Genomic DNA, 14,658 nt, shown 5'->3' with positions numbered 1-14,658 from the left:
CTTTTCCAAGCTTTTTTCCGACTGTGTTTTTAGTTTCAGATATGTAGCTGTAGCTTGATAAATTCGAAAAGCATTGGGCCTTACAACATTTACATTTTTTTGTTACTTGGAAGTGAGGAACATCAGTACTACTGTAATACCTACTATTTCACATGATAATGATTAAGAAATTAAAAAGTTTGATCATATTTTCTGATCCACATATCTATATTGATAACATTTTGTAACAGTATACATTTATTTGGTCAGTCGGGTGCAATATGAACTAAGAATTATGCATTCCGACCTGTTATGTATTCCGTTAAATGTGACCGTAGAATAAATCACAAACGGAGGTCACATAATGCTACTTTCTTGTAGTTTTAAATTGTTTAACAATAACCCATCCTACTTAAGATTATTAACTTTTTGATATCAAATATTTTGCAACATGTCAACAATAACTATTAAATAAAATAATTTAATAATTATTAAATAAAAGTGATTTTTAATAGTAAAACTTGGTCACTTACCCGAGTAACGAAATTGAAACGCAGAATATTTCCACACTGCGTCCGCGCTGGCCATAAGTTAATTTGAAAATTAAAGCAAAATAACATCTCTCGACGGAGAATGATATATGTGCTGCCATTTCGTGTCGAATTGTTCCTTATTTAGAAGATTTTTTGGCAAAAAATAGCGGTCACAATACGGAATGTTCCGGTTAGCTCAAATTTTCGGTTTTAATTTTAGATTTATTTTAAATAGAACATAAATAAAAATAAATGTTTTTAATACCTTCAATCAAAGAAAGAATTCAAATTATATTTACTAAATTATTGAGATACATGAAATTATTGGAATTATCAAGATAATCTGACGCGAGTTGGGAAGGGGACAGGTAAATTCAATCGTCTTAAATATTTTAAAATCTTTGTTAAATTTATACTTGGTAAAGTAACAACAAATCGAGAATTTTTATATAATTTTAAAAATATCTTTTTTTCACTTAAATCAATATATTCTGCTAGACGTCATTCATCATGAAAAATAATTTAACAAAGTTGAGGGACACGGCGAAAACCTACGGTACAATTTTTTTTGAAATTGCTCACATAAGTATTCAGTTTCAAATAACAGCTTAAACATTTTTTTTATTTATTTAAATAACGGATATAATTCAATTTATTTATAAGTTATTCTGCGCTTGTGTAACGATATGCGTTTGAGAAAAATCGGTTTTGTTATTTGCCTCCGAAACTGCGGGTGACACCGGCCCGCGTTATTCTACTATATCAGCATGTGCGATTGTTTGGCACCCGGTGCCAATCGCACATTAAGTTTTTATTATAGTTACAAATTCGAATTTTGAAAACTTCCAAATTATAGCGCTCCTTTCTCTGGAAGAAGATCATTCCTCAACCTCGACGTGCGCGGAAGCAATGTTCTCGAATCGCGTTCGTGCGTTCGTTTTTAAACATAAATATTTTAAAAAGAGAAAACTACATAATATTGCACATGAAATAAATAACATCGTTTTTTAATATCGGAAATAGGTATATAGAAGAGCATATTTCCACTTATATTTATTTGACTGATTACATTGTTGAAAGATATCATTTTGTAAAAAAGGCTCAAAATATTATATGATCATAAAAAAGGGTGATTTTTTTTTTACTTCACTTCAAGTACACGTCGCTTTCTCTTTGAAACGCTAGAAAAAAACAAACATTTTAATTAAATCCACAGTAAAAGATAAAACTTACTATCTGGATTTTATTCCTTACTGGAAAATTATTCCTTACTCGGATTTTTAACTGTAAAAATAGTTGAGCGCCCTGTTCCTATATTCTACACTGACGGAATTTGGGACAGATAATAAAAAAATCACAAGTAAATACATACTAAAACCATATCAATTTATATCGTACCATTTATTATCACTGCTTAGCAAGTGGTGTAAATCAACATCCATAAGACTAATCAACAACATGGATACTGTTACTTAAAATATATATTTAAATCCTTATCTAATATCGTACATTTATAAAAATATTAAGAAATAAAAACAATAATATTAACGGAACAACATAATTGTAATAAAAATAAACAATGTCATGTTCTTATACGTCTACAAAAGTTAACGTTAATATTTACATAACAGTAATTATATAATTAACATGACTGTAACAAATTTCCAGCATATGATATAAAGGTGTCTCACTACAATGATGATTTTACATTTATCCATTTGTAAATGACGCGATCTAAACTAAGGAATTATTGATTTAAATTAAGAATATATTTATACAGATTACAGATTAAATATTTTGTTGACGGTCTCCAGTAAAATCTCTAAAATTTAAGTATTATTTAATATACTTATTTGCACATATGTACACATTAATCTTTAAGAAAAATCGATTAAAGTACATTCGTTCATACATATATTTTGTAGACAAAACAATAAGTAATTGGGCAAGTAAAAAATATTTTATAATTATTTTTGAAATTCTGATTGAAGAAATATTATTTAATACACTGATAGTCATTAAAAAAGGCCAATAAACGCCCCTATCAATGCATTACACATACTACATGAAGTGTAGGAAATACTGCCTTGGTGTATTCACTCGAAACTGTGATTCATTTGTTACACGACCTACCGAAGCATAGACAAAGAAATTTTTAGCTAAGTACTTAATACACTATAGAGACATAATTAGACGTATGATGGATGTTACAGTCAAGATATATCTTAAATAACTAAACACGTTATATAAAATAACATTAATCTATATACAAAAATCTGTAGAGATGTTATCAAAGACATATGTGTAAATTATCATCGTTAAATTTTTTTTTTTTTTAATTCGAAACGATTTAACTTTCGATGTCCTCAACGAGATCTCGACGAGTCTTACTTGTTACTAACACATTAATCTTGACAGTGTACATTTAGCATAATAAGGTACAAGACTATTTTGGTATTATGTACCAAATTGGAATATACTGTTGTTCACTTATTTCATTGTCTTATTATTCGAGACAATTCACAATGAAAATAAATATAACTCACTTTCAAATTTATTTATAAACTTTTAACAGTCTTCGGTTTCACTTACATAATTGTATATCCCTGTCAAATCATCGTGTCATTTGTACTAGCGTTTAACAATCCCACTACTAAGCCTGTTGTATATTATTTTTAATATAATATAATATTTAATTTAGGCACATCACCAGTAAATAAATATAAACTTCTACTTTATTCGAATGCTGTACATTATTATTACATTTAATTAAATATAATAATAATAATGTACAATATATGAAGGTGATAATGTTTATAATTATAAGAAGCTTTAACAAAATATTTAACAATTAGATTGAAATAAACATTCCGATACTTTAAGGTCTATCTTGACCAAAAACAACTGAGGTCAGCCAACACCCAACAGTGGTATTTGAGGTAAACTAGCATTGTTAAACATTAATATATTATAACTCGCTTCCATAAATGGTTGTTAATTATTTGACTAACCTCTTTGATGTTTATAACAATATTCATTTTCAATTTGGTTTCCCATATAAGCTCACTGCAGCCATAAAGGGCATGTTTAAAATTCATCATCGCATTAGATGCGATTTTGTAAATTTAGTATATAAGAGAAAAACTCCTATGCGATATTAAAATATATTAAAATCTTTGTGCTGTTTTACAATAAATTCATATTTATAAACTATATACCTACTATTCATATAAGTTCTTCTTAAGAAATCCAATTAATCATAGTTCACTTTGCACGCTTGGCGCGCTGTTTGGTCTGTTTAAATCTACGTAACTACATTAATTATTTAGAAGGAATTGAATAGCTAGCACATTATTTATTTTATTTAGATGTTGATTGTTAAAAATATATATATATATTATATAATTATATATAATAAAATTCGATGTTCGCTTTTAATTTACAATGAGCTTACATATTGTCATGAAGCACGCGTACAGTAGTATTAAAGACGTCCGCGGTGTAACGACGTTAGTGCGCAAACACTGTAATTGTTATAATATTAATTACATAGGAGAAATTGCCCGCTGAGATTACACATTTTATTAATGATATTGATAATAACATATTTTAAGAGTAATTTAATAAGTTACGATTGTATTTATAATATTTTTTTTAATAATTGCCAATTTTTATTTCGTGGACTATTATTACCCTCTTGGATCATCACTTTAGCGTTCCATAAAATATGTAAGCGCGTCTAAGCGCGTGCGCGTGCGTCTTGATCAAACAAGACTTTAATACTACCATATTTTCAAATTCAGACACTAAATTTGGCCCCGTTAAATAAAATAAATATCACGATAATGCTGATTCAAATATGAAATAGCAATCAATGGCTACATTATTCAATGACTAATATTAACGTCATTCATCAAACGTATAGGCCTTTATTATATTTATGAATTTCAAGGGACATATTTAAAACCAGATCAATATAAATTATAAATATTTAAACTGAATCTCATAATAGGCATGATGACTGATTTTGAAATAACCTTCTATAATGTAGGCACACGTCTACTATTACTGAAAATAATTTTATTTCAACAAAAACAAATAATTTTATTTTCATTTACCTATTTTGAATTTCGCTCGAAAACACCTGCTGGTGTGATGGCGCCTGCACGTGACGTCACGCCTCAGTAAACGTTGTATTGTGTCTATACTCAACGAAAAAAGGCAGAAAGTATTGCGTATTTCCTAAGGTTAAAAATGAATTCCAAAGTTTACAAGTGGTGTGCGGTCTCTCTGTGTAAAAATACATTCGAATGACAACCAGATCGAAGAACAATCTACAGAATCAGAACGACCATATATATAAGTAAGAAACGAAAGATGATGGTTCTTGAAAAATGTGAAAAGCAATTAGAAGAAAGTGTGGTTACAGAACATTTTGAAGAAATTGCAAATTGAGGCAGAGAGTAATAAAGATTTATTATATATTTATGATGTATTTAGATTTATAAAATTATTCGTAAATATTTAAATTCACAAATTCAGTACTAGTGGAGCTAAATGAAATATTGTCTTAAAAGTTCTTACTGGTAAAAATATTGTTGCTTTTCATATGCGAGTAACACTATATAGCTAACAAAAAAAAACCTATGATAACACTAAAGAAAAATAAAAATGTACTTACAAGGAAGTTTTGACATTTCGAAATTCAGATAAGCAAAAGTCTTTATTTGATGAAAAAAACTCTCCTAACATCAACAAATCCTGGACAAATTAGAGGAATTTGCCTTAACAAAACCTTGTTCCATCATTGATAGATGTTGGATGTTTTATTTTCTTCACAAAAACGCGAATAACCAACGACTCAACTAATTAAATGATACAAAATTAATTTTGAAACACGTAAAGACAACAACTGTTCAAGAGAAACGGTTATAGATACTGAGGCGTGACGTCATTCGCTCTGATTGTTGTTTCAAATAAAATGGCCGATTGCAGAATTTTATATTTTTATTTTACTAAAAATCTTATTGATCCCAATGTGTATATTAAAATTGGATCATTTTTTAGAATCCGTTTTAAAATAGTTTCTTCTCTAAAATAATTTATTTTTTAATTCTTTAATACTGTCATCATGCCTATTGTTAGTAATCCTTATTCTATCATGGAGATATAATATTCTTATCACATTATTGTGGTGTATTGTATTGACTCATATTTTTGGGAGTGTGCGATTCGTATTTTAAACTACATGTTGAAATAATTTCACCTTCACTGAAGGCATATAAGACATTGTACTCTATAAAGATATCCAATACTCGATATCTAACTGTACAAAACATTCAATCTAATCTTATTTCTAATTGGTGATAATTATTTTGCCTACTAGAGGTCAACATAAGGGGTACCATCTATTTTGTCGAGGTCTGCTAATAAATCGGCAGCCGGTGGAAGAGGATCCAAAATGTCTTCGCGTAAAATATCCAACGGGGAAGCTAATTCTTGGTCAGTCTCTACAACGGATCGTATTTGATTCGAAGTACATATGTCAACGGAGTTTCCATTGATTAGGAAATCTCTATTACTATAGCTAAAAACGTTCCTATCCTCAGGTAATTGCGGAGTTGACGGTACAGACTTCGAAGATATACCATTGGAAACATTAGAATAATTCTCAGCGGCAAATAACTCCCGCGAACGTCGAGAATCAATTTGCAAATTTGGGGTCGTGCGTTTATACGGCAACGGTGTGCTGGGTACTGATCGCGATGTGTAATATTTACTTTTTTCAGTTATCATTTCGGTTAAATCAAATTCTATTCGGTTTGTTCGTTTCAGAAACTCTTCAACGTTTGTGCACGCATCATTGGGAAAAGACTCGCTAAACTGTGCACTTCTATCGAGTAGCGCACCACCACTTGGTATAAAGGAATTTAACTGCTCTTCGGTTAGGATCTGCTGATCGGGCAAGGAGTCACAACCATTTGTCAGAGTATCATTAGTATTCAAAATGTTAGCCGCTGGTCCGGCGTTAAGTACATCGTTACTACTATCGATCGCATCGTATATCTTATCTAAAGTTTCAGGGTTAAGGCCGGCCTTTGAAATATCGCACGTGTCTGCGAGGGAACCGAAATCACAAAACTCATTCGGCACAGGCGTCGGAGGCACGGAGCCGACTGGTGTGTTGTTGTAGCTCAGTAAGCCTATATTCATTGGAGCTTGTTTAAGTGGAACTGATTGCGATCTAAACGAAGGATCGTGGCTTAATCTAAAATTAGCCACGGGTTCTTGAAAAAATCTGCTGACCTCGCTCGACAACGGATCTGCTGATAGAGGTTGAGACAGCTCGCCATTCGTGTTATCACGAAATGCGTTCGGTACAAAGTTCAGGCACACGTTGCTAGTACCGTTTGGTACCGTTGAGTTTTGTAGCAACTGCTGTTTGTAATTAGAAAGAATATTCGGTGAAGGTGGCGCCGACATTGGTTGGCAATATTTAATGTTGGGCCCACTTATGGTTGTTTTCGAAAGCATAAATTTTTGATCATTTGGTATTGCAAATGGCATAGAACAAAGGTCATTTACACCCAGCGATAAGGGTATACGTCTTTTTCTTCCGTTATGTTTCGGTATCGGCCGAGAGCAGTAACGTGACCTTGGCACTGGTGTATTCCGAGGGCTGACAAACGGACTAGCTGCCGTACTATGGGAGATGGGCGACGTTTGCAAAGATCCACCCATTATTAATGTTTTATTAGTTTTAGATGGATGGTGCCCCCTGTGCCCAAAACTAAGCGGTGATTTCGAATTAAAATTCCCGGGTGAATGACATCCGTCGGAAATAGGTACGAAATCGTATTGCTGAGTCCTTGTGGTTGGACTTTGAGGTTCGTTGTGGCAATTGCCATTGTAAAGATGAGAACCAGTAGAATTTATAAGCTGACTTTGATTATTGTCTGTGGGACAATTCACGGAAATTCCATTTTCATTCGAAATCGTATCACAATTTTTATTTACAACAGTGTCATTATCATTCGACAAACTGGTGCCATTTACTATTTCGATAATATTGCCGACTGGTTTAAATGCTCCTTCTGAAATAGTAGCTTTTGTAACATGGGGCTCGTGTTTGTTATCTGTGGGATGCTCCTGGGATATCTGGTTGTTTGTAACGTTCTGAGAAGTGGACCCACCTTGTGTGTGATTTTTTAAATTCTTCGCTAGTAGTTCACGCAACTGTGATATCTTTTCATTCTTTCCTTGGCTGTGCTCGTCGTGTGGGTCCTGACCTGTTTCTAAAAAAGTAACTGGATTTTCAGCGGTGTTCGAATCTGCTGTCGCGTCATATTCAGAGTCTCGGTGGTGAAAATATTGCAATAGCTCTTCCTCGTGCTCCTGACTGTTCCCTTCATTAAGATAGTCATCTAGATCATGTTTATCAATATTACAAATACTGATTACACGTTCCCGATTTAAAATCTCTGAGTGTTTCTCCTCACAAATCATTCCTGTTTTTATATTTATTCCATCTAGACCACAACAGGAATCAGGCGTCGCGGAGCGTTCGTGTTGTTCCGCTCTATCTGGAGATAGTCCTTTCGTACGACCGCAAAATTTTCGTAATTTATTGCGATCACACTTAGGCGTCGGAGCCTTCACCGACTGTGTCGGACTCGCCGCCTCCTGTTCCTCCCGGGCCAGCGCCGCGGCGGTGCTTTTGGACCGGCTCGTTAAGTTTTTTGGATCCTCTAAAAAAGCAACTTCAGAACGTACCGGCTCCACGGCGACGGAGGTAGACGAAGTCGCCGGATCGGTGCCGACGAGCGATTGACGCGATGCAGCTAACTTTCCGCCTAGTATTTCGGCCGCCCTCATTTTCTTCGGCAAATATTCAGTTCGCGGAAATTCTTCAGAGGGTTGGTTCACTGAACGCGTGTCGGTCTGCGAGGATCGCGGCGAGCTAGCCTGCGTTTCGCTCTGATACGTCTCCAAGATCAACTTCTTACCGGGAAGTGGAAGGCGAGCCGTCGGCGGGTCCGGCGGCCGGCGCCTCTGCCACTCGGTGCGCTCAGTCGACAGGTCCAGGGACGCGTCGCTGCTCAGGTTGATCGGGAGGTTGTGGGCGGTGTCGGGAGGCACGGCCAGGTCGCGGTGCGCGTAGGGCGGCTCGAACACGTAGGGGTCGGGGCGGTACTCGTGCACGGAAATGGCGGGGTGCGGCGCGGGCGGCGCGTGCGGGGGGTGCGGCGGGTGCGCGCGGGGGGGCGCGCTGTACGGGAAGCTGGGCCGCACGTCGTACACGGGCACGTACGCCGGCTGGTAGCCGTAGGACGGCTCGGTTAGCATCTCACTCTCGTGTTTCACCGGTTGGTGCTGACTCACGTACGAGGTAGACGGGGGCGACTCGCCGGAGGCTTCTTGCCCCTTGTTTTTCTTTGGTCGTCCGGGGGTTCCCTGCGTCTGTTGATCGACGTAAAGCGTAATAAATAAATATCCGATCGTATGTTTTATGAAATTTAGTAAAACGTCCGAACTTACTTGTAACTTTCGTTTTAACTGTTGTTTCATTAACTGCGGACCGGATACTTCTTCCGAGCCACCTGAAATAACATAATTATTTTTAATCACTAAAATACATGAAATAAATGCAAAAGTGTAAAATTTAGTCCAGTTATTCTAACGATAAACAATATTATATTATTATTTGGGGGATATCAATTATTATTTTACCGCCAAACGTCAAACTTAACTTTGTTTTGCTATATTTCAGTTTCCTATTTTAATAATAGGTATATATAATACATGTAAGTATAAGTACCGTGAGCGGCAACTAAAGGCGGCGGTGATGAGCTGGCCGGCCCGAGCGGAGCACGCTGTGTGACGCTCATAGACACGAGATGTCTGGACAGCTCAGAGATATTTACAAATTTCATGCCTTTAAAAAATTTTAATAAATATATAGTAATGTAATAAAGAAGTAAAAGTAACCTGAAATATTTAAATGATTAAAGTTAGTAAGTCGCAAAGACTAAACTAATCGTAAGCAGGAAATATAGTGTAGCGCAAATATAGATGGAAATCCGACTGATACTCATAATTACTTTTTTTCAATCGTCACTTTAACGGATATATTAATATGAAAGCTACCACCGGATTTGAATGTGGATTCTATATACGATACGGATAAACTATTGAATTGAAATAATTATTTAATGAAAACAGCGCCATCTAGTGACAAATATTAGAATTACGTACAAATAGCAGTTAACGTCAACGCCTAGGTGCAACGTTGTTTTTATATCAAAATCTCCATTAATACGTCTTATTAATGTTAATCTCTTTGTTACCAATAGTTTCTTACACACAATTTATATTAATAAAAATAATAAATGTCACTATTTGTCAACTCTCCAAGAAAGTAGTTTTATAATATCATAATCATACAATTAAAGTTATAATCATGTACAGAATAATATAAATAAAAATTTTAACATAAACTATTAAATATAAGTAAGTGTAGGTATTACAAGTGTAACTTACCGAATTTATTTTCAGCCCAATCACAAACTATTCTTTCACTTTCTTTCATAATTCCACTCGGCTCCTGAAATAATAAACATAGTTTTTAACCAAAAGACTAGCTACCCGTTCCAACTTCGTACGAAAAATCCATTCTTAGTGAGTATCCAAGTCGCAAAAGGTGTAACTATACTGAATTTTAAGTCGATCGGACCTATAGTTTCGGGAGATCTCGTAATGAGTCAATCAGGGAAATAGAATAATTAAAAATATATGTATATAATAATATACCTTAGAAGATTCATCCAAGTCTGGTAACTGCGGTACTTCGAGTTTAACTTTTTTGCGAAGACCAGCGTAACAGTATCTAGACGAAAAAAAATAATAAATTTTGAAAAATATAAAATTATGAATTTGAATAATATATAACAGAATTGAAACTCCTTTCGACTCATAAACATCACAATGTATAGCTGATTCCATCGTCAGGAGTAAACAAAAATAAACAAATTTAACCTTGAATCGATATGAAATCATTGGTCGAGATGTTAAATAATCTATGGTATTCATTATGGAAAAAATGGCATTATGTAAGATGTTGTTAGTTTCTTTTAAAATTAAAATTAAAGTGGAAATAAGATTGTTTTTAAATATTTACTTATCAGAAATGTTCATTACCTTGAATTACCACGAGTTCCTAGCCGACGTGGACGAACGGTTGGGTAAACTTGTTTCATTACTTTACCAAAGTCAGCAGTCGATAGAGGCTTCATATTGCTACTCATACAATGAGCTCTGAAATTAAAATAACTAGAGCTGTCATTTAGCTATAAAAGAGCATTATTAGTATCCTTCATGTATTAGTAGTATTCGTATTTCACATAAACTGATCATTATGTACAAGCTGTACTGTATTGGATGAATCGACATGTGCCGGAGGCTTGAGATTAGAATGATTGCAACTATTTGACAAAAAAAGTCGAGATGGCCTAGTGGTAAGAACGCGTGAATGTTAAACTTAACCGATGATCGTGGGTTCAAACCCGGGCGAGCACCACTGAATTTCCATGTGCTTAATTTGTGATTATAATTCATCTCGTGCTTGACGGTGAAGGAAAACATCGTGAGGAAACCTGCATGTGTCTAATTTCACTGAAATTCTGCTATATGTGTATTCCACCAACATGCATTGGAGCAGCGTGTTGGGATAAGCTCCAAACCTTCTCAACCTTCTTCTTTTTCAAGGGAGAAGAGGCCTTAGCCCAACAGTGGAACATTCACAGATTGTTAGTGTGTAACTACTTGACAAAGTTTTAATAATGTAACTTAGATATTTTAAATTATTATAATATAATATTTTTCAAATATAATATACATTAGTCATATCTAAGAACGAAGTAACTTCAATATACATAAAAATACAATATTTTAATATTGATAAAAGTTACATTACCAAATAATATTGCAATGAAATATTAATTTTACAATAATCTCAAAATATAATATATATATTATTATATCTATTTATAATAAAAAAACACAAAAACAATTTTTTTTATCATTATCATATCACCATTTATCACTTGCTACAGTTTCATCTGAAAATTGGGTCCACCCAAATGTTACTACCAGTAATTGTGGAAGAGGCGACTACCTCTTACATTTATATTATATTTCTTTTTTAAACTGTAAAATAATTTTGAGCGTGTTTAACTGAATATTTGTTATTTTACATTCGCATTTTATTGATTTTCAAAGACTATATCGAAAAATGCTTCCGTCCATTTATACCAAAGTCCTTGTCATTATTGTTATCTAATCTAAGTATATTTAATACGTATACAAAATTATAATGATAAGAGGTGTTTGATTTTTCTTTTAGTTTTTTTAATAGCTTACCCCTTAATAATAATTAATTTTTAATAAAGATAAAACATAACGTTGACATTGAGTTACGTCAGATTGCATGAACACTGTTTCTGTTCTGATATATATATTGAATGTATATTATAACATTATCCATTATCTATATTTAATTAATTTAGTAAAAAACAATATATTTAGATTAAATAAAAGTTATCAGGTACATTGAAAATGATTATCTATAGAAATATATAAGTGTCATTATTATTGGTGTGTTTTTAAAAAAAACCTTCTTTTTTTGTGACCAGCTTGGTAAAAATATAAATAATAAAGAAATTTTTTTCAACATCCCTGTGAGCCCTATAGAAAACAAAGTGTTTTTATAAAGAATTTTTTTTTTATTGTTTTTTATTTCATTGGTCAAAATTATAACTTTTATTTTTGCTTTGTAATATTTTTTAAATAATAATCTCTTACAATTGATATCCCAACTTGTCCTACACAAACTCATACTTATGATATTGATATAAGAAAATACAAAAATTATATGATAGCGAAAATTGTGTTAGTGAAAAATATAAAAAAATAATTAAGGATTAATACTTACATATATTCATCATAAACATCCTGCTTAGGCAATGAGACGTCGGGATCGACTTCCAAGTGGGTCTGAATCCAAGTTACAGTTTGCTGCAATTCAGCTCTAAAAAGATAAAACAAAGGTCTCATTATTATAACAAAGGCAGTTGTATATAAATTTTCTAAGCAAGTTTGATAGGGCTAAGCATATTATTTTCGCTTTCCTATGATTTGGGCTGAAAAGGATGACAAGTTTTGTTTGTTTAACTTGAACAAGTTTAATTATAGAGCCACAATGAAATCAACTATAATATCAGTTTATCTATATTAAAAGTGTGTTAGATAATATGTGTATGTATGAGATATATCAAATTATTTAAAGGACTTGATATGTTTTAAAAATTATGAATGATCAAAACCCCGGTAATAATAATACTACTATATCTTTATCAGTCAAAACACACACATTTATAGTACAATTTGTGAAATTAAGTCACCTGGATCCCAAAGGGTTTATAGGCTGCTTAAGAGGGTCATGTGGAGGTACGCCAGTCGGTAGCCGGAGATAAAGCAATAGTCTCTCCGCTCCACTCAGAGCCTCCACTGCCTCTAGCAGCTGTGAGACTCTTTGTCTGCCTTCTTGACTAAAATTGAATATTTTTTAGATTATTACATTTTCATTTTTAGTATAACTGTATGACAAAAAGTAAACTTTTTTTATCAATTATTTCTTGACCATAGAGAAATTTAGAAATATATTTTATTTAATTACATAAATAATTATAGCTGCAGAGAATTGTACTGAGTTATAATTAACTGTCTAAACATTTATTGATTACATTCAAAATAATTACAATTAAAAAATTGTGATGTTTTTAACATACAAAAGCATAGACTATTTTATTTATTAATATAGATATAATTACATTTGTGTTCTATTACCATTATTTTATAACCACTACAGGTATATGTTTACTTTTGTTTAATAAACAACTAAAGATAAATTGATATCACTTCCAGTCCATATAGTGACTGCGGAGAAGGAGATGACCAGGTATATATTCAGCGTTATATAGAATTATTTAAATATTTATTACCTGAGAGTGTTCTCGACAATTTGCTGCATGGAAGCTATTTTGCTTGAGTCCATCTTGGAGACCATACCACCGGTTGGACTATTACCGGTATCCGTGGCACTCGATGGGCCAGGAACGGCACTAGGAGCGACGACACTTTCTTTATTGTAAGACGCAGTTTGCCTATGTTTTGGATGATTGACATTTTCCCGATGAAGTTTCGCGTCATCCACTAATTCTCTTTCAGTTTTAACATTTTTCGAATTATCATCAGTAGCCCAAGGTTGAAATGGAGTTGTACTTTCCATTCTAACCCTGACAGTTTTTCAGAATTATGTTTTTTGATTTCATATTGAAACATTTATCATAATTTATTATGCGTAACAAAACTCCATTTTCTTGACAATTGACATTTGATCAGCTGTGAGGTGAGGTAGAGTAAGGGGGGGGGGGACTTTGGACGAGGTTTCTATATATAAAAAAGGTCTTAATATTGTTATTTTTTTAATTTGATTTAATTTGAAATGTTCTTAATATCTACGAAATTATGATTTATTTTAAACATGAAAATATTCTTCGAAAACAAAAAGCACATAATTTAAATTAAACATTTAGTATATAGTACTATATACACACATTGATAAATTCGTTTACAATGAATAAAAAATTGTTTAAAAATATAATCCTACTCCAAGTTATCCCCAATGATTATAATCTATCATTACGTATTTTGACGCAGTAACAGGATACACAGATGGTATAAAAATTATCATTTGGTGGGGATAATATTTAAATATATTTATTACATTATTTATTTATTTACATACCAAAGAACAAAACAAATTATGGTCATCAGTTGATATAATATACTTATTATATCATCTGGCTTAAATTATTAACATTATAACAATACGTAATTATTCGAATTATTACTTTAAATATTGAATTTATTATTATTATTAATATATTTCAGATTTCTGCTTTTGTATTTATTTTTATTTTTAGATCCACAGAGTATTATATGTGCATTAGGTACATTCGTGAAATTAGTACGTTCATATTTTTAATCTATTCTGATTTCTGATATCCCTTATTAATTTATTAGATTA

The 14,658-nt window shown here is 32.7% G+C and overlaps 1 protein-coding gene across 1 annotated transcript; it reads right to left on the bottom strand.

Moving 5' to 3' along the window:
* Positions 1-1,904: 1,904 nt before the first annotated feature.
* Positions 1,905-13,954, bottom strand: LOC126778485 (uncharacterized). The gene is made up of 9 exons (XM_050502082.1): positions 13,571-13,954; positions 12,971-13,117; positions 12,502-12,597; positions 10,710-10,826; positions 10,323-10,398; positions 10,053-10,116; positions 9,331-9,447; positions 9,051-9,112; positions 1,905-8,972 (listed from the first exon to the last, which is right to left on the bottom strand). Exons 1-9 carry the CDS (start codon positions 13,855-13,857, stop codon positions 5,895-5,897), a joined length of 4,044 nt encoding a protein of 1,347 aa, XP_050358039.1. The 5' UTR covers positions 13,858-13,954; the 3' UTR covers positions 1,905-5,894.
* Between the last annotated feature and the right edge of the window lie 704 nt (positions 13,955-14,658).

Source organism: Nymphalis io, chromosome 2, assembly GCF_905147045.1.
Source record: "Nymphalis io chromosome 2, ilAglIoxx1.1, whole genome shotgun sequence".
In the NCBI taxonomy this organism is placed as follows: Eukaryota; Metazoa; Arthropoda; class Insecta; order Lepidoptera; family Nymphalidae; genus Nymphalis; species Nymphalis io.
Note: the sequence above shows the minus strand (reverse complement) of the source record. Positions and strands in the feature narration are given on the sequence as shown.